This window comes from Lygodium microphyllum, chromosome 1 (assembly GCF_053477565.2).
Source record: "Lygodium microphyllum isolate KBCC chromosome 1, Lygodium_microphyllum_v1.1.10, whole genome shotgun sequence".
Classification (NCBI taxonomy): domain Eukaryota; kingdom Viridiplantae; phylum Streptophyta; class Polypodiopsida; order Schizaeales; family Lygodiaceae; genus Lygodium; species Lygodium microphyllum.
In genome coordinates, this window is record NC_141135.1 from 146,403,954 (window position 1) to 146,426,113 (window position 22,160).

Here is a 22,160-nt window from a genome sequence, read left to right on the forward strand (position 1 = left end):
GTCTTGGACGAAGTAGATTATGGATCATTGAAAAATATTCTTCCGTACCCTCTTCAATTTTCAACAAGGACAATGTCGCTTCTTGGCCTGAAGTAGGTTGCCAAGCTTCAATGGAAGGCCTTTCTAATCATTAAAGTTTGCCTTTACCCAGAGCTGCTCTTTTAAAAGTAATCGGTAGATTTGTATAACACTCTTTGCCTAATTTGCAGCCATGCATTTGAAATGTAATATCTGCAACGATGCCCTCAGATGGTGAAAGCTTTTCAAGGGTGTTGCAGCCTTCAAATATTAGGCTTAGTCTAAAGGTCAGGGAAAATAGTACATTATAAATACTCGCAGTAACTCTGAACAGTATGCCAAGTAGGTGAGTAAGGGCAATGTTAATGACACGAGATTAACTCATCTTGAAGATGATAATATGAGGCACAAATTCAAAAGGCTGGACAACATGCTGGAAATTGTAATTTGAACTAAAACTTGCTTGTCCACTGCCAATGCTCTATGCAAAAATAAAGATATCATACACTTCGCACCCACATTACCAAAGCATCTCACAGTGGACAAGTCCTGTATTCTAGAGACAGAAAATAAGAGACCAAATCTTGTTTAAAAAGAAAAGGAGAATCGTGACAACTTGCATTATATAAAAAAAGACTGGAATGGTAAACCATCAAACTCTTGCTATCATTCCCACCGAAGTAAAATGTATAATATATCAATCAAATCCCAATGTAAGCCTCCAAAATAAAAGGTGAGGTGCAGTCGCATGCTAGCTAGAACTTTATTTTCTCCCCAAAAAAAAAACTGCTCAATGAACTAGAAGAACTTTTAACCAAAAATTCGTTCTTCCAACTGATGGCTATATTATTATGATTCAGCAGACACTGCAGAAAGACTCCATGATTTGGGCCTCACTTTTGTGAAGAATCTGAGTGACTAGAGTGAATTAATGGGGATGGCCTCCAGGAGGTCCACCTGGTCCGACAACTTCCAACTGCAAATCGTTTTAAACATTGAAAAACAGGTATGATCAGTAATAAATATAATTGATTGATCTTATGCTTAGTATTGGACATATGAAAGCCCAAAGGCAAATTAATACTAGTTCATTAAGGCTCGAATGGAACAAGCACAAACTCAGGAACATATGATGCACAAAACTCAAATTACAGACTTGGACAAATAGTTGCTCTGCAATGTGTTGAAACAATTAAAACAGTCCCATGAAAGCATCCTTCAACATAAGCCAGAAAAAATAACTGCATTTTATTGCCATCAGCTCATCCTCAAAAAATTGACTGCATACAAAAAGCTTTGTACATAATGAGATGCAATCGAGTACATTGGTCAAAACTGTTTGGTCTTATCAGAAATAGGATAAATGTTCAGGAATGTGTACTTCAATATAGTTTTTTGCCTCCTCAGATATGGTGTTGGCCTCAAGGAAACAGCAGCTTGCCACAATCAACTTGTGAGGTCAAAACCCTTTAGCTTGAGCTATTCTACTTATAGTCAATATAGTTTCCACTTGATTAAAGACAGTAATCTCCTATCTGTCATGATGTCATTTTCCTATCCGTTGGATAAAGCAATTTCACCACTGTGGCACATGCCTCACCTGACTATGAGTGTGACAAACCATCCCTTGACCACCATTTCAGGGTGGCCCTGTGGGGACTAGTCCGTCGCAGGTTAGGCCCGCTACTCCTCTTGGCATGATCCATGAGGGGCCTCAGGGTTACACAACAGAATCCCCTTGGAGGGGTCTCGACGCAGGGCGCATCACAAAATACCCTGCACAGAATGCACACGGAAGCATAACACGGCACAGAAGCAAGTATGTAGGCACAAGAGAGCAATAGTAGGCAAAGAGAGTAGAATGGCCCTTCTTGGAGCTATCACATTATTAAAGAGAGGTACATGCAGAAGGCACACATAGAGGAACAACTTGGAATCAGACTCACGGGGTGAGGGAGCTTTCCACAAGCATGCATCATGACTCAGCACTGCAGGTGAGGAACTGGCTCAAGAGTGAACACTATATCCCTCATACACACCTCCCTTGGAGAACTCTTCATCCACAAAGAGTTAAAACACATTATCTCTGGGATGCATGAGGTTCCTTCCAAGAACTCAAGAGAAGTACCCATAATTACACAATTTGGAAAACTCAAAACTTTGGGGGTCTTGAATAGTAGCTAGTTACTACCCCCTCGTACCTACAGCTGAACATACGAATGCATTGCCAGAGCAACATGTATTAAATAAACATGACCAGATGGGTTTCTGTACCATTATCTCCAAAGTCTGGTCAGGGCTTCGGTCACTTGTTCCATGTGGAAGCATCTAAGATTACCATATTGACAATAGTTCTAACTTCTTAAGGCTTGTCCCTGTCACAAGCAGATTTCGAAACAATCAACCCAAATAATACAATGCACTTTCTTTAGAAGATGGCTGCTTCCAGTGCACCAAAAGCTTAAGATACAAATACCGCTGAGCTGGCACATACAGCTCCGGGCTGACCCAACTACACCAGAGATTAAGATATGGAGCTTTCTGTCATGGAAAACAGCATAAACTAACTTTGATCTTCCTCCATCTCTTAACACATGCAGTCAATAGCAATCATGCAGGCCTGATGAAACACAGGAAAGAACTGCCACAATGCAATCATGATTATGCATCAATGATGACTGCCATAGCCAAATGTTTCACATAGATACAGGGTCAGGTCATAACCCGCAAATACAGATGGATAGGCAAGGCATTCAGGCGCAGCCACTACAATCAGTCACCAGTTGTAACAATAGCAAGTAGTTGAACAGGTACCAGCAGAAAAATTCCTTCAGGCCACAGATTGATACTTGTCAATAAGGTGCAACCTGCACCATACTTGAAGAGGAGGCCTTCTGTCACAAGAAAACAGCTTCCTGATCTTAAATCGCCTTCATGCAGACCTCATCAGAGAAATCCAAGTATGAGCTCCTTACAAGAAACAATTCGTACCAAAATTGAATCTACACTTTGAAAGACACACAAAGCCGAAATAGCATACAGACGACTGCCTGATTGAAGCAAACTCATAGGAACATGACAGATCATTCAAGTATATATATGGTTAAATCACTGTACCACCTAACCAATTAGCTCAATATGGACAGGCAACAGAGCATGGCCACTACAACCAGTACCAGTACTAATAATATGCACTATGTAGACCAGTACCGGCAGTGCTATTGCAGCATACAGACCACTACCAGTAGAAATTTTACTCTCAGGCCAGAGATTGCCTAAAACTTGTTGCTTAAGAGCCCATGCCAGATACTAACCTCAAAAAGACCCAGATGGTTGTTTGAACACCATAAAACGGACATTATGAAGCTTGACATGAGGTTTTGCCTTTTTGAAGTCAATGATAGCATCATCATTAAGTGCACTTTTATTATCCTCAGCCTGTGATTGATTTACATCTGGATTCTGCAAAGACTGCAGTCAGTAAAGGAATTCAGTTCAACTTCGTTCCCTTTCTCTGACCACTTTTGCATGTGCCATATCCTTCATTGTTGACATCGAGCGCTCATTTTTTCCCCTTATTTTTTTTGGCCTTTTTGTCTTTATCCGCTGATTACCATTGCTACAAACAACCTAGCTTTTGCATCTGATTACAAACATCAAACTTTTGATTTAGCATCTCACATTATTGTATTAGGGGCTGTGTTTGGTTTCTGCTTGTTTGGTAGCAACATCCATACCATTGGCAACTACAATTGCCTTAACCAAGTCACCTTTTTTATGCTTCTCTCTCTCACTGTCACTTATTCCTATAGTTAAATCATCAACATCAAACTTTTGATTTAGCATCTCACATTACTGTGTTAGGGGCTGTGTTTGTTTCTGCTTGTTTGGTAGCGACATCCATACCATTGGAACCTACGATTGTCTTGACCAAGTTACCTTTTTTTATGCTTCTCTATCTCACTATCACTTGTTCCTAAAATTAAATCATCAAAGTTTTGGTTTAGGATCCCACATTACTCATGGAACCTGTAGTTGAGTGCCATGATGCTTACTAGGATCCAAGTTTTAAAGAGTTGCTCCAGCCTCCTATTCTCATTCTCTCCTAGAGGTTTCCACATTGCATCGGCCATGGGAGACATCTCTGATAGTGATGAGAAAGGTATCATGAACTGCTTTCACATTCTTGACTTGCTAGGGCGGCTGTAATTATACACATCTCAAGAATACTCGTGTGCTTCTCCATTTTTGTTCTTACCTATATGATGGCTAATGAAATGTTCCCCTTGGATCCAACCTGCACACGAGATACAACATAAGCCACATTCACAATGAAAGAGACTAGACATCAAACGCATCCCCCAACCATAGAGCAAAATGGGCTAACCCCCAAGCCTAGGAGCTAGCAACAATCTAGGTCACAACCACATCCCAAGGGTTGACATCCCATACCACCAACCCACACCATCCTGGTGCACGAATGCGTCGACCTATGGGCCAAAAGTCCAAGAGTGGTAATCACACAATAAATGTGCACAACAGGGCCTTAAGCCCTATAAATACAACTCGGCTACCCTAACCCCGAAGTATTCTTAGTACATCCGTACTAGTTCACTTCATGACCACTTTAACCAATACTACTAGCACCCATCCAGATGTCCAAGGACATGACACGTCCCCCCTTATGAAAGATTGCCGTCCTCAGCAATATCCTCAAGGATGAAGTGAGAAAAATGACATTTCGATGAATGTACCAACACCCAAGTAGCCTCCACCTTTGGGTGGTTTTTCCACTTGACCAAATACTTGAGAAAAACAATCCAAGAGGATAGTTTAGTCCTAAGCTCAAGAACCAATTCAAATTCAATTGAAATATAACAAGCAGTATCCTCAAACCACGAGACTTCCTCAATCGAAATAATCACTTCACCTTGTCCCAATAGTTCTTTCAAGCAACTCATCTGGAACACAAGGTGAACTCTGACTTTGAAAGGCAAAATAGGATACGCTACTTATCTTCTTGGTAATTTGAAAAGAACTGTAATATCTTGAAGACAATTTATAGCACTCGTCGATAGTCATAAATCCAAGTCCTTCGGGACTTTTAAGGTAAACCGACATACCTTATTGGAGCTCCCTAGGAGAACAATGTTGATTAGCATAAAATGTGGCGCAATCATGAGTTGTTTTATGTTTTCCCTTGCAATCATTAACATTTCTTACATATCATGCAAAAAGTCAACTAGGACTGTATTTTTACCCCTTAAGCTCTATGGCAACCAGTGGTTTCAGCTTATAACCGTACATAAGCATAAATGGGCTATAACCAATAGCATAAGCAAAATGCTTAGCATTGTTATAAGCAAGCTCAATCTTAGGAAGATAATGTTCCCAATCAAATGGCATGCAGAAGACATATGCACATAGCATATCCTCCATGGTTTGATTTGTCTATTAAGTCTATCTATAGGTTTCGAGATATTCTAAGGAGAACATGCACAATCAAGTTTCTAATTTTTGAAAAACAATTTGCCAAATATGGCCAATGAACTTAGGATCCTAATCACTAACTATTTTGACGAGTAAACCATAAAATCTATAAAGATGTTCGACAAAGAGGCCAGTCAACTCATGGCTTTTCACTATCAACTTTGAGAAAATAAATCAAGTCGTTTCCATCAATCGGTCAATTATAAGCCAGACTGCATCATCACCTCAATTCATACGGAGCAATCCTACTACAAAATCAATAGAAAGCTACTTCTCTTTCTGTCGGGAATTTGTAAAGGATGTAACATCCCGCCTCTCTATGTGGTGAGTCGCCGAGAGCCAAACACGAGAAATAAAACACAAGATCTGTCGCACTACTGGACAAGAGGCAAAAAGATGAAGCAATGTTTCATCACATGTAGTGCAAAATACACAACGACCAGCAAAGATCTTTCGAGCACACGGCACCTCTCCAATTGGAAGACCACCAATCAGCAATCTCCACAAGAAGACTTTTCCCTGATAGGGAACCTTAGACCTCCAAAGCTGAAGGAATCTTTCCTGCCACTTCTTTTCTCCGTCCCTAATATGCCATAATTTATTCACCTTTGTAGCGACCCATCTCTTGTCCTCCACCATCTGATGGTATATCTGGTTAGCAGACCTCTTCTCAAAATCATTTGGAATCATAAACTTCCAGTCACAATGGCTGTAGCACTAGTAAAGCAGAGAACCTCTGAAGTGTAGCCTATATGGATGACCAAATATTACAATATCCATGGGGTACCCAAAAGTGTTGACGAATACGCCGAAAAGAGTAAATACGGGACTGCCTAGAAATAACACCATCAAAAACTGTCTGCAACCCCAAACGAGCCATCCACTTAAACTTGAGTCTATGCATATCTTTGTCCAACCAATCCAACAACCTGGAGGAGGCTAAGACCTCTCCTTGCAGTGAATTCACCTCCTTGCGAATCTTAGGAGGGCACCAAACTGAAAAACGTAATCTCTCTCTCTCTCTCTCTCTCTCTCTCTCTCTCTCTCTCTCTCTCTCTCTCTCTCTCTCTCTCTCTCTCTCTCTCTCTCTCTCTCTCTCTCTCTCTCTCTCTCTCTCTCTCTCTCTCTCTCTCTCTATATATATATATATATATATATATATATATATATATATATATATATATATATATATAGAGAGAGAGAGAGAGAGAGATGTGGGACCAGCCTTGCAGTGGCAGTCTGGAACTGTAATGGAGCCCTCCAATTGAATGTGGGAGCTTTTGAGGAGACATTCAAAGGGAGAGATATGTTGTTCTACTCAGAGACACATCAAGGGCCACATACTACACTTCCACGGGTGACAGGATATAAGTGGGAGTCAGCTTGCAGGAAGGAGACACGCACAGACCACAGTAATCGCGGGTCGAGAGGAGTGGCAGTGTTAATCAAGGAGGAGCTACAACAGATGATCCAAGTAGTCCGCAGAGATGAGCACGCTAGATACATGTGGGTGAGAGTGCATGGTGAGAAACACACAGTGTATGTTGCCATATTCTATTTCCCCCCTATGATGTCCCGATACGCCCCACCCAAGGGACAATCACCATATGTGGCTTTGGATGAGTATATTTGGGAGTTCTCGAAGGAGGGAGAGGTTATCTTACTAGGAGACTTTAATGCCAGAACAGCCTCGCATCAGGTGTCTTTCTTTGATGCATCTGAGGAGATGCTACATGAGCAGAATGTGTCAAAGCTACAGCTGGAGAGGACATCTCAGGATATGGGGAAAGTCACCGAATATGGGAGATACCTTGTGGATATGGGCACATCACACAGGTTGGCCATTCTCAATGGCCTGGCTAGATACCCCTATCCAACGCCCTCACATGTTATCCTCATCGACACGGTGCCAACACAATAGACTATGTTCTTGCCCCACCGACGCTGATATCTCACATCCAGGATCTCTCAGTATCCCCACACCTTCTCGGAGTTGCAGTGGATCATGCCTACCTATCATTCACCATCAACCTCCAATTCACTGACACGCAGACTCATCATGCAGCTCACCGACACCCGAGATACCTCTTTTCCAGAGAGAGAAAGGATACCTATGAGGCAAAGATCCTTAAATTGTTACATGATGCAGACCCCGACGTTCCATTATAGGAGCTGACTCAGCAATTCAATGAGGCCCTACACATAGCTGCAGGTGTAGCCTTTCCACACTCACGACCCACACAGAAAGCCTCCATCGGGGAGACACCTCGGAACAGCTAGTATGATGATTGAGTGTCGTGAGACTAGAGTACAGCTACAAAGAGAGAGAGCACTGGGGTCCACTACCCACAGACATGCACAAATACTCTTTAGACGCCTCACACGGTGGAAGAAGAGAACATTCTTGGCCCAGCTGGAACGAGACCTATATCAATTATTCTTGAGCCAGGACTCTAGAGAGGCTTGGAGGCTTTTCAGAGAGCATTGCCCGACCACACCCATTACGTCCACCGCTGTATGAGAAGAGTATGCAGCTAGTCTCCATACTGTGGAGGGTAAACCACCTCTTCCTGACCCACTTGAGCCTTGTCCAGAGACCACCACTTTCTTTACACAAAATAGGGTCCTAGAGGCCATTGACAAACTTAGCAGAGAAAAGGCACAAGATCATGATGGACTAGTAGCCGAGCACTTGATCCATGCTAGAGATTTGGTGGCAAGATTCCTAGCTTACATGTTTAACAAAGCCATGTGTGAAGGCCTACCAAAAAACTAGAGCACGAACACTATTATGCCTATCCTCAAGTCAGGAGACCCTACTCTACCCAGTAACTATCGGACTATCATGGTTGGGCATACATTGGCTAAGTTATATGCTTCCATCCTTGAGCATGAGTTAAGCACGTGGGTAGAGATGTGGGGTCTTAGAGCACACGGACGGGCTAGCTTTAGGAGAGGCTTCTCCACATTGGATCACATCCTCACACTCAGAGTGATCATTGAGGGAAGGGCCCATGGCCGAAACACCTACTACTGCTTTGTGGACTTCCGCAAAGCCTTTGACACAATATCGAGAGACAGGCTGATACATAGATTGCATGCCATGGGAGTACCGAAAGAGCTCAGTTGGGGTATTTTGGCACTGTATCAGAGAGTTGTGGGCACAATCCGGACACCTGAGGGCCTTTCGACACCTATTTACTCCACCATTGGGATGAAGCAAGGATGCCCCCTCTCTCTGCCATTATTTGGACTGTACATTGATGGGATTGCTGATTACATTTCACATGAACAAGATAGAGGAGCTCCACTAGCTAGCACTTGGATACCTCTCCTTTTGTATGCAGATGGCATTGTATTAATAGCTAACTCTCCAAAGGATCTACAAAGACACTTGGATGCATTACACTCCTATACTTTGGACAATGGGCATTCAATGAATCTTGGTAAAACCAAGGTGATGGTGTTTAATACTACACCACAGTGGGTCAGGAGATCAGCACCTAAATTCACATATGGATCTGAGGAGCTGGAGTATATGGATTGTTATACATACCTAGGAATCTTATTCACAGGGCCCACCTTTTCTATGCAAGAGGCAGCAGACACTAGACTGACTCGCGGATACACAGCACTAGGTGGTTTGGAGAGGATGTGCTCACACGTGCAATTCCAAGAACCCGCACCAAGCTATGGATCTTCGATACACTGGTCACATCCACACTACTTTATGGAGTACAGATATGGGGACCCAATCTTGACTACCGTAGCAAATCAGGGCGCACTTATGATGGATGGAGGTCGATGGAGAAGCCCCTAGTGTCCATGATATCCAGGATGATCAGATGTAAGGCCTCAGTGCCACATGAGATCATCAGAGTGAGCTAGCAGCTACATCGATTGTGGTAGAGGCCCTCACCCGATCAGTCATATACAGACATAGCCTATGGGACTTACCCAGACACAGGTATGCACGGTTGGCCCTTGAGTCCTCTAGGCAGCTTGCCAAAGAGGGTGATACTTCATGTTAGTATGCACAGATGTCGGCCTAGTTTGAGTTGCATGGCTTTAGCATGGACAAGTTACCCCCCTTCCAGTACTCCCTTGATGCACCATCTCTTAATCTGAGCAAGTTAGAGATTCGCAAGATAATCAAAATGGATCTTACCCAGTTGGATATCAAGCGGACATGGTTGATGCCAAGGCAGAAGCTAGGGACAAAGATGGCTTTCTACCACGAGCATTTCCTTCATACTACAAATGATGGATTCATTGCTCGCCCAAGATACATGGACACCCACCTTTCCCATGGGATCAGATGTACTATTGGCCAGTTGCACACCTCCTCACATCAGCTAGAGATTGAGACTGGCAGATATAGATCCATCCCATCAGAGGAATGCATATGCCAGATATGCCAATTAGAGCCAGAGACAAAGGAGCATCATATCTACTACTGCCCAGCGTATTATGAGGTCCGTGGTCGTTTCCACCGTCTCTTGAGAGACGGATTAGGACCACTATCCAGAATCATGGATTTTATCGATCAGCAATGCCTTGGTCTCTTTCTTCTTGAGATACGACGGCTTCGTGACATGCGCCTCAGGAGTACAGTTGCTCCAGGACACCGAGACCCTCCACAGAGGCAGCTCATAGACTTCTTTGCAAAGGAGACTCAAAAGACTTCAATACAATTACAGCCACAGTCCACACGAGAGCCTCTCTCACGCCATAGTCCACACACACATAAGGAGTACTGATTGATCGAGTCGTTCAGCTTAGCCGATCCAAACGTCCTAGGCCTCACACAGACACCAACGACACCTTCATAGGCAGATACAAGGGATTATTTAACGGGCTAGAGCTACGCCCTCCATACCCACATAAGATTGTACCATTTGGAGCTCATTGTTACTAGATAGAGCTCTATGTTTTACACATAGCCATAGTTAGTTTCCTTTCTTATTTTGCTTTGTGCTACATACTTTGCCCAAACAGTTGTACCATCATACACATGATTGTAACTCATGGTCTCATAGGTCATTTTGGCCTTTTGTAGACGTTAATATATCATTTCTCATTTCTCATTTCTCTCTCTAAACAAGCTTAGAGCCCCAGATTTACTATTTACGGCTATCAGCCTTCTCTTTTACTAATTTCAGCTCTCTCTCTCTCTCTCACACACACACACACACAAACAGCTCTGTTTTCACAGTACTCTCTCTCTCTCTCAAAACAAGCTGAGTCTCATGGAGAGTCGACTAATGCTTTTGATTCCTGAATTTGTAGAAGTCATGGCTTCCTTAGGATCAAAGTGTTCGGGCAATAAGCAATCTCAACCTAGTTGGTGGGACAAGGTTGAGAAAGTGGACGATTATGCATCAAAGGGAGGTGCAAAGAAATGGAAATGAAAAAGGTGTGAACAATTGAAAACAAGAGAATCCAATCGTGTTAAGCAACATTTATGTCATGTTGACATCAGAGCCCAAATAAATTTCTGCCCAAATACCACAACCGAAATGCGAAGGCAGCTCTTGGCAAAGTACCCAAGTGAAGAAAACAGAGCATGTGCAAGGAAAAAGCAAGCAATTGATGCATCTTTTTTTACTGGACAAGCTGATGATATAATCCTGGATGATAGAGTCATGCATTGGAGACTTGGAACTTTTGCATCCTCACAATCCCATCATGAAAAATGCAGCAAGCAACAAACCTTGGGAATAGCTTGGGATCCTCGTAAAAAGGACAAGGTGGATACACCTGTGGCAAGGTTTTTCTACCATGATCATGTTGCATTCAATGTTATAAGATCTCCCTACTTCCTTGAGATGGTCCAAGAGATTGCAAAACATGGTCCAACCTATAAGCCTTCATCATATGAGACACTACACACCACTTTGTTGCAAAAGAAAAAGGATGCAATTGAGTGTGCTTTGGCAACTATGCAACAAAGTTGGGTGAAGAATGGTGTCTCTTTGATAGCAGATGGGTGTGGTACTCGAAAACGATCCATCCATGGGATGGTTACTTATTCTCGATGAAAGATGCAATTCATTTCCTCACATGATGCCTCAAGTCAGAAAAAAGTGCAGATCAGCTTGTGGAGGAATGAGCGGAAGGTGTTGAAAAAGTTGGGGCTGAAAATGTGATCAATTTATTACCGATGGTGAGGCAACAAATAGGGTAGCAAGTATGAGACTTGAAGAGAGATATCCGCACATCACATTCAGCCCATGCTTTGCTCATTGTTTGAGCAATTTATTGAAAGACATTGGTAGCTTGTCATGGATTGATCCCTTCATCCAAAAGGGCAAGGATATAATCAGTTTCATCCAAAACCATCAGTTCATTCTTAGTTAGTTCCGCAAGAGATCACCTAAAAAAGACCTCTTAAAGTACTCTGAGACGCACTTTGGCTATAACTTTCTTATGACAAAGAGACTTGAGAAGGTAAGCTTACTCCTTAAGCAATTGATGGTAAGTAATGAGTCGATGGGATGGGCTACTTCAGATCAAGGGTTGGTATAGCCGTGGAGAACATCATACAAGATCATGCATTTTGGAATGAATTGAGAAGCATCAATATTGTCATGAAGCCAATCATGCGCTTGATACGAATTGCAGATGGATGAGAGCCATGCATTGGAAAGGTCTATGAGGGGGCAAATCGCATGATTGAAAAGCTAGGACACGTTGGTTTGGATGATGCAAAGTATCAAGAAGTCCGAGATTTATATGAGGCAAGATGGAATGCTTATCACTCACCTATGCATGCAACAGCATATGTATTAGATCCAGAGTTCCAAGGGTGTGGTCAAGAGAAGGATGAAGAGACAATGCAGGGTTGGAACATAATGCTTTCTAGGTTGGTTCTTATTGATACTAAGAGAAGATTGGTGAAAGATCAGCTTGGTTTTTATAGAAACAAGTTAAGAAGATTTGGGTTAGCTGATGCACAAATAGATCAGTTTAAGATTGGGGCTGCCTTGTGGTGGGAAGATTATGGAGCATGTACACCTAAGCAGTGCGGATTTTGTCTCAAGGTGCAAGCTCCTCTCCTATTGAGCAACTATGGAGTGTATTTGGGCATGTTGTATCTCTAAAAAGCCAAATAGTTTTGCGATTAAACAAGTGACTGACTTGATATTTGTCACTGCAAACTTGTGCTTGCTTGTAGATGTGGCTTCCCTCAAGGCATAAAAGTTTATAGCTCTTGAAAAAGAAGAGTCCTCTGATGATGAAGATGGGCAGACACCTATGCCTACACATATGGCCGATGATCAAGATGCTTTAGAACTTGCAAATGCTGATTTTGATGATGATACGGCTTTCTTAGACAATGTGGATGATAGTCTTTTGGATAGTCTTCCTGCAACTAGTGGCAGTCATGTATGATCCAATGGTTACTTTGAGAGACTTTCAAATTCCAAGTTGCCATATTTTGTCAACTATACTTGTTACTTGATGCTAGATTATCATCTATTTTGGATCTTATAAGTTATGTGACATTTCAATGTAACCATCCTTTCATCTATGAAAAAGACTATCATGTTTTGCAAATTGTGCAATGTGTTTTTCAAAGAGCTTTTATGAAATATATAAATAAATAGCTTAAAATATATAAATCATATATATATATAGTACAAGTCGTTCCCCTTACGTTCTCGTTTCCATTGGGACTTCATTCTCGATCCCTTAGGACCCCATATTCTCGTTTCCGTTCCTATTCCCGTTCCATTGCTACTATGGTCACAGCCAAGCACATCAGCACATGTTTGGATTGTGAACAATGGAGCTACACATCACATGACTCTTATAGAGGACATCTTTCATACCCGAACCCCTACAACCGAGCGGGTCCGCGTATGAAACAACTCCTTGGTCAAGATCTAGACTCAAGGCACTATACTAGGCCCCTCACTTAGGATGAACTTGTTATCAACTTCAGCATCTTTGCCAGTTTTGGGACCAACAGCAACCACAATCGAGGTCATTGACTCTCGAATTGGTTCAGTGATTGCTCGCGATGAGACATAGCCTAATGGCCTATACCACATAACCCATTTTCTTACCGAGCCAACAGCCAAGGGCTCCATGTTCCATAGCTTCCAAACATAAGCCACATCTCGAAAGTCTATGAACAATGAGCGTCTTTGGCATTTCTGCCTAGGACATCTTGACTATGACCCTCTTTATGAGTTGACTCGCCATGAGATGGTTGAGGACCTTTCTCGCTAAAGCTAGCTCAAGATGTCTATAGAGCATGTCAACTCGGGAAGCAACACCATACCCCATTTCCTCAACAATATACACATAGAGCTAAGGCACCTCTTAGATTGATTCATGTTAACCTTTGTGGATCCACATCCACTGCTACCTTGAACAACGCTTTGAACTTCTTTTTGATAGTGGATGATCATTCGAGATACATGTGGGTGTACTTCCTCAAGCATAAGTCCGATGCTTTGTAATGGTTGCACGAGGAGTAATAGCAATGGTAAGTTCATCTCCTACGAGCTTTCCGAGTTTTTATAGCAACATGGCATCTCTTGCCAACTCACCTCTACCAACTCTCCCTCTCAGAATGGAGTTGTAGAGCATCAAAACTGAACAATCATGGAAATAGCATGCTCTATGCTCTTCGCAAAGGAGCTCCCTGAGCACCTTTGGATTGAGGTTACTAACACTACAGTGTATATCCTCAACCAGTGTCAACTACAGCTCTTCCTCAAAAGACCCTGTACGAAGGCATACTTTGGCTCTCGGCTTGTCATATTCCACTTCAGAGATTCACATACCTATAGATCTATTGTGGGGAAACTTCTTTGGTTCATTCATACTAGGTCAAACTTAGCTTACTCAATCAACATTCTCAATCAATATTTCACAACACCTAGAATGTCACATTGGATTGCATATCTTTGTGTATTGCATTATTTACGGCATACTTATTATTTTGGCCTCACTTATGGTTTTGGTTTATTTTTGCAAGGATACACTGGTTTTGATTGGGCAAGAGGTCCTGACACCGACGTTCCCATGCTGGCTACCTCTTCACCTTGGACACGGCTCCCATTTCTTGGTTCAACCGTAAGCAAGAGACGATAGTGGTTTCCACGGCCAAGACTGAGTATAGGACTCTCTTCAATGGCACCACCGAGGCCATCTACCTGAGAAGCTTACGGTCGAGGCTGAGTAGAGGGCTCTCTTCAATGGCACCACCAAGGCCATCTACCTCTTCATCTTGAGCACGGCTTCCATTTCTTGATCCAGTCATAAGCGAGAGATGGTTGTGGCTTCCACGGCAAAGGCTGAGTATAGGGCTCTCTTCAATGGCACCACCGAGGCCATCTACCTAAGGATGCACTTCACTTCCCTCATGACTCTCCCACCATTGTCTATTGCAATAACCAGAGTACCATTGCCCTTGCAAGCAATCCAATCATTACACCACGGACGGGGTATGTGGAAGTTCACTTTCACTTTTCCAAAGAGCAGTTTGAGCTAGACACTAATCGCCTAGAGTTTGTGCCTTCATCAAACAATTTTACAAACATTTTGACCAAAGCAGTCAACGGGCCGGTTCTTCAGTACCTTTTACTCAGGCTCAACTTGGATACACCCTCCCCTACTTCAAATTGATAGAGAGAGGATGCTTCCCTCTTGCTTTCCCTTTCAATTTCAAAGGAAACAACTACTTTTCTTGATAGTGACAGTGATGATGCTTACAGTTTTTAGACATTCATTCATTCATTATTTTTTCGTATTGTACTTACAGACATTTGTATCTTCATCTGTACTGTCAAGATGACATGATTGTAAAAGGACACTTGGGCAAGTGAACAATTTACCTGTGAGAGCACTGTCCAAGTGACACCATTGCATTGCATTTTATGTAAGCATAACATCTTGCATCTCCCTTTGCATTACCCCATGCATTGGCATTTTGTTCATATAAACATTCATCTGTGTGCATTTATCCTTATTCCATCTTTCGGAGTGGTCGACTCTGGATCCACCATATTCATGGCATTGCAAATGGTAGTCTCCAAGGCAATTCTCCCTAGCTTGCTTGCTTGCTTGCTTTACTCGTCTTACTTGCTTCACATCTTTGCTATATTTGTGTTACCCACACTTTAGTCATTTTTCTTTTCACCAATACCCAATAATGACAGGGATAGTATGTTTGTTTTGTGAAGGTCTTGGGTCTGAGCATTCCTTATCCCCCTCCCGTTTAAGGCACAAATACTCAATAGGATGAAAACTGATTTAAAACCCTTACTTGATGCTAAATTTATCAACACTACAAAGCCCTCCGAAAAAAAAAAAAAAACCCATAATTTATTCCATCTGCCTTTGCAAGACTTAGTAGGCCACTAGGCAGTGCCCTAGCCTCTTTGGGATGATCACTTAGCTCCCTTGGTAAGATAACCATCGCCTCTATAGTCTTAGTAGGACACTGGGTAGCCAACGTGCATCCTTTGTCCAAAGCTTTGGCCACTTTGGGGTGGACGCCTTAAGGTAAAAGATAAAGAGAAAAAAAAATAGCTTGGCTAGACTACTTCTCATAGCAGTGTTGTTGGGCCTGAGAGGGAATGTTGAGCTAAAAATGCATTAGCTTCACTTAAACAACCCCATAACATGCTTAATTAAGAAAGAAATCTTGTTTATTTTAAAAAAATATGTTCCTAGAGAGTGTTTGTTTCCCATAAGCACAAATCCACTTGGGAGGGCCCAAACTTTCTAAAAAATTAGTATTTTGCCCTCCATTCAACTCTAATCTCGTTTTCACAAATTTCAAGTATTTCGACTTGTTGCCCACACTCCAGACGTGGAGGACATCGCGGTCCAAGCTAGCCATTGTGAAACCGGTCTATGACTCACATAAAGCGGTAGTTCCTTCAATTAACACCTGGTCTTTACACACACACATACATAAGCAGAGACCTCACTCCCTCACTCAACACCAAATTTGCCCCGAAGACCGGTGCCCCTCTCCATATTTCTTTATCAATTAAAAGGTGAAAATTTACAAAAATGATAATGTTTCAAAATACATAACCTGTGAACAGTTGGTTTTCATCTCTTCTGAGTAAATCCCAGCTACATAAGAACAATACAACATGTCCAAATCAACATCCCTTTTAGGAAAGCATTTTCTGTGACCAAAACTCAATTATTCCTGTGCAAAATTGCAGTCTACAAATCTCTGAATTCATTGTTCTTACTCTCCAGCATATCCAAGGTTCATTGTTCTTACTATCAAGCACATTGTTCTTACAGTCCAGCATGTGCCAAATTCACTATTCTTATTGTTCAACATGTGACCAAAACTCAATGATTCGTGTGCAAAATTATAGTGTGCAGATCTCTAAATTCACTGTTCTTACTGTCCAGCATGTCCTGCATTTTCTGTGACCAATACTCAATGATTCATGTGCAGAATTTCAAAGAAAACACAGAATTGTACCTTCGATGGAATCAGCCCATCATGTGAAGCATTTCCTCTGAGAATAGAGAGAGAGAGAGTTGATCATAGGGAGCAAGCTCTACCTCCGTACTTAAGTCAGAGACATAGAAGTACTCTCCATGGTTGATTTTCTTGCAGCAATCCACCCTCAGCTCCTCAAAACTTCATTCTTCCATCCGCCCCTTATGCCTATTACGTTTTTTTAAAATGCTCTCTCTCTCTCTCTCTCTCTCTCTCTCTCTCTCTCTCTCTCTCTCTCTGTGGAATTTGTGCCACGTGGCATATATGTAATAATTTTTCCATTTAAACCTTTTGGTCTAAAATTCTCCATGATCGATGCAAAATTTGACCTCAGCAGAGACCAAAAAATTAATCCTCATGCAAAAACGAAGATAATGACGCGAACAAATTGTAGGGTCCAAAAATAGTAACTCCCCAAATTTTAAGAATGGTGACCCCTACGTTCCTCAAGTTGTTCTGAGTAACTTTTATCATTGTGACCACATCAAAAAGTGTAATGTGGCTCAGTTACGGTGACTTTTATTCCATGAGCATTCTCACATGTGCATCTTCTGTCTTGGCCAAGCTCATTGTCATGTACCATCTCTAGTGGCTGAGCACACAATCCCAAACCACTGGCATTCTATTCTTAAGTGTCCATTCAATATGGAACCGGTCCTAAGGCTCAGACAAACCATTAGTCCAATTTGTCCCAATGGCTGCCTCTTTTGGCCATGCAAAGATCCCGGCTTATTCCAAGAGAACTCTAGGAGTAAGAAGCAACAGCAACAAAAGAAAAGAAAAATAAAATATTTATATAAGTAAATAAGAAATGCAACTGTAAAAAGTATTACCATCTAGTGACACATTGCTATCTACAATAGTATGGCGCCTATTTTCAACCTACCGTACACTTTTCGGAGCTGATTTCAACATGTTGACTGCTGCTCGTGGTTTTTCCTACGTTTATAGTCTTTCACTCCTCTACAATCTGCATTGTTGTTTTCTCTCTCTTGTAACCTACGTTTTTAGCCTCTCTCCTCACTAACATTTTTAGTCTTTTTATCTTCTACATTGCCATTTGCATCAAATCCAACCTTCCTTGGCTGCATTTATTGGTGTTCGACATCCAAAGGCTACCTTGCTACGATTTAGGATCTATTCAGAGTGTGACATACTCTCTAGCTTATTACCCCTACCCTAATCCTTCAAATACAAGAGTTCGAGGTTAAGTATTCATTCACTACATAGAGTGTTTGCTATATGAGCATTGTATATTCAATAGTCGTATCATTTTATTCGTTCTCTTTGTTGATTGTCTATGAGTCACCCTAACCCTACCTATGTTCTTTATCAGTATATGCTTTGTCATACGATGTTATTTGTGTTTCTCTATTAGGATATTTCTTCACAATGTGTACGGATGTATCGGCCAACATGCAAAGAGCCCAAGAGCAGTAATCACACACAATGCATCCACACAATAGGGCCTTGAGTTCTATAAATAAAACTCGGTTGCCCTAACCCCGAAGTATTTTTAGTACATTTGGACTAAGTCACTTCATTACCACTATAACCAATGCTACTAGCACCCATCCAAATGTCTAGGGAACCAGAGGGAGAGAGAGAGAGAGAGAGAAAGAGAAAACTCTTTTGCAAATATACAACAAGCTTAATAAAACAATGTAATAGATAATTGGTAAAAAGTACAAAACTAGGATCTCGTTATATAGGCATAGGTTTACCCCTAAACCTTTGAGCCTTATTAGATGCTAAGAGGTATAGAAGGTGTTCACACCTAAATATACACACTAAAATATACTAAGATGTATCCACACACAGATGTAATTAAAGCTAGTATCAATCGCAGTGGTTGAGACAGTCTTGTTCTTCCTAGAAAAAAAGAGACACAAGCTCATCAAAATTACAATAATTGTAAACGCTCCCAACAATGTAGTATAGCCAAAATTTAATATTTGCTTATTTCTATCACTTAATCGCTTGAGAAATTAAAAAGAATGGATACTTCAAATTGAACACAACAATTACATAAAGTATTACAATCATAAGTACTTACAAAAAAAAGAGACAATTTGAGGATTAAAGATGGTTAAAAATCCCAAGGAGTGCATTTCTACTCAATCCAAATCCCTTAGGAAAAAGCTCAATTATAATCAACATGAGAGTCAGAAATTGAGAGTGAGAAGCAGTATTTCTCACTCTCACAAAATCATATGAAAAATGTACATGCACATGTGGGCATCACTTACTATGCAATAAAAACTACTCATTAATTTACAAGATGAAAGTAGAAAGAAAGAAAATAAACCTTTCTTAACTATTGATCATAAAAGTGTCGGAACGGCTTGCTTCTTTTTTTCTTGAAACGAAAGAAGAGCTCAAGAAGGAGATGTTGTAATAAGTTTGAAGGTCTATTGTCTTATAGTACTTTTTTTTTAAAATATAGAGATATCCAATGAAAATGGATGTAATAAGTTTGAAGATCTATTGTCTTATAGTACTTTATTTTTTTAATATAGAGATATCCAATGAAAATGGAGTGCAAGATCATGATAGGAATGAACAGGATCAACTTTAGGCTATTTTCAACTCAAGGTAACCGCAAAACGTTTCACTCCCCAAACGTTTTACCCTTGAAACATTGTGTTTCACCCCAATACGTTTCACCTTTAGGCAAGTCTCAAGCTGAACGCCAAGTGAAACAATTGAATAATATATACAATATAGTTTTCTTTAAAAATATTGTTTAGACTTTTCATACACTATCAATATCACCAATCAAGCTATCACCAGCTATTTTCCAGCTTATGTTTACTACGAGCAATCACTCCGATCGTCGTTAGTCTCTAAGAGCTGACAACCGGTGTCTAGGTGCTTCTATCTTCATCATATTAGTCATCTTCAACCTCGGCCCTATGTTTTTAAAACAATACAGACTCCACTGCTATTTACAACAATTAGTCATTGTTTCGAGGTTGCGCATTACAATTCCAGATCTGTTTAGAGTGCGATCCAACCTTCAAGCCATTTCTCCCCCAGTCCTTTCTGAGACACGAGAGTTAGAGGTTTTGCAATCACTATTTTATTGTATTGAGAGCATTGTATTATACATTCTTTATAATTCAATCTTCATTATCTCTAAGTTACTCTTAATCTCTAAGTTGTATTGTTATCACTTTGTGTTTTGTCATCCACTTTTGTTTATCTTCTACATTCAAGTATTTCTTTACACACTTCATCAATATTCGATAGTCGCTCTCAAAGATTTTTTGTGCTAATGAGATAAGAATCCATATTATCTCATTCATCCATGTGAACAACTTTCAGTTACTTACGAAAGTAGGCAACTCAAGCTTCATTGCACACTTGATACAAGGAAGCAAGTTGATCTCATGCTTGATTGGCTATCTTGGATGATTGGACATGGAAAATTAAATCAGCCTTCCTTCATGGATAGGGTGGTAACTGACCTGGTTAAGCACTAATTACAGGAAGCATAAAATTTACATAAACTGAAATATAAATGTTACCAAGATTAATTCTTTGAAATGCCCAATTTTCAACTACTAGGCTCCCAATTTCAAAGCACGCTTCCTAGGCTGACTCATAAACCCTAATTTCCACTCTAAATTAGGGTTTACGATAGAAATTCTTCAATTATACCCTTCTCGGACTGAAATAGACTGAGATCTCTTGAGAAAAGCTGTAAATTGGCTGAGAAAATAAAGAGGAAGCTGGAGAGAGAGAAAATTCAGAGTTTTGATGCCAATATCTGATCAAATCAGCTGCTGCCCTGCTGTAAATGTCTGACAACCAACAGCCAAGTTCATAGAGGAGCTCAATTAGCTGTCACAAGCTCTTGTAGGGGTCTAGTTTATTGCCATCAGCCCCTAAAGCAACTGCCACTTGGTCTCTTGGGTCCTCCAATTGCTATCGCCAAGTCTAGATTAATGCCAGAGTAATGTAGGAATTTCAAGGCTTGCTAGGGTTAGATTAGGGTTACCTATAAATAGGGGAGCAGCCACTAAATTTGGAATCATGCTATTTTGGAACAAGTTTGGTTTATTTCTTCCCTTGTAACCATTTCATTTCATAGTTAATGACAGTTCTAGCTATGGTTTCTTGCCAATTTCTTATCCATTTCTTGTCAATTTCATGTTCATAGGCTAGAATTAGTCTAAATCAGTTTAGGTTAAGAATCCTTTATTACATTGGTATCAGAGCCTTGCTTTCATCCAAGGCAAGGTTTTATTTCAATCATTTTCATGGTTTGATCTTGCTTGGGAGATCATTTTTCATGGAAAGATTGATTACAAGCTACAACACAGTGTAACTGGAGGAGAAATTTAGTTTCAGGACTTGGTTATATCTTAACAGTGACAAAACAAGCTTCATCATTTTCAACCATGGTTATTTCTGAGTATCTTGATAGGGATATGGTGGAAAATGGAGGCTTATGGCCACTTTAGCAGGTCGTGGTTATTTTCAGGGCCATTTTGGAGCTTCCTTGGACAAAGAAGAGCCACAAATGGCTGGAGGACACCAAAAACCCTACTACTTTGAGAAAAAGAAGAGTTACTTTTTGTAACAAGCTTTCTCTCGCTTCTTCCAAGCTTCTTTACGAAAGCTTCCATGGAGATTTCTTTTCATATCTCCTTCCCATGACTTCTACTCCTCATGAGACCTATATAGGATGAAAATATGAGTCTTAAGCTTGAGATTGAATAGCTATTGGAGCTACTTTGTCATCTTTATCATCACGTTGTATAAGCTTGGAGTGGATGCTATGCTCTTTATTAGGTGGACAAATGGAGTGCTATTGTGGAGTATACACCGTCTTTCACTTGATCTTTCACCCTTTCTTGATCTCTTGAAGCTATGGAAACCCTAGGTATAGCAATCATGGACAACAAGCTTTTATTTGAGAAATCTCTCAAATCTTGAAGTAATCTTTGCTCTTAGAGGTTCATGTCCTTGATCTTCATCATCTACATCAACTAATGGAGCAAGAATGAAGACATACCTTGGATTCAAGCTCTTGCAAGCTTGGTTGTGGAGGTTCTATGGACATCTTGGTTTCTTTTTCCAGTTTTGATCAAATCTTTGATCAATCTTTTGGGGCTTTTACTTCTTTCAATCTCGAGATGCTTCTACCATACTT

At 40.9% G+C, this 22,160-nt stretch overlaps 1 protein-coding gene and 1 pseudogene across 2 annotated transcripts in view; one reads left to right on the top strand and one right to left on the bottom strand.

Moving 5' to 3' along the window:
* Positions 1 to 602: 602 nt before the first annotated feature.
* LOC148041782 (cytochrome c oxidase subunit 5b-1, mitochondrial-like) overlaps positions 603 to 22,160 on the bottom strand; it is a 47,186-nt gene continuing 25,628 nt past the window's right edge. The window contains exons 6-7 of one of the 2 annotated variants that reach the window (XM_087682420.1): positions 2,833 to 2,912; positions 603 to 994 (exon numbers count right to left, since the gene is read on the bottom strand). In XM_087682420.1, coding sequence (XP_087538546.1) covers positions 2,871 to 2,912 — 42 coding nt within the window. In that variant the 3' untranslated portion in view covers positions 603 to 994; positions 2,833 to 2,870. The remainder of the gene's footprint in view (positions 995 to 2,832; positions 2,913 to 22,160) is intronic. The other variant, XM_087682414.1, reaches the window with a different exon arrangement.
* On the top strand, positions 10,702 to 12,903 carry LOC148041783 (uncharacterized; annotated as a pseudogene).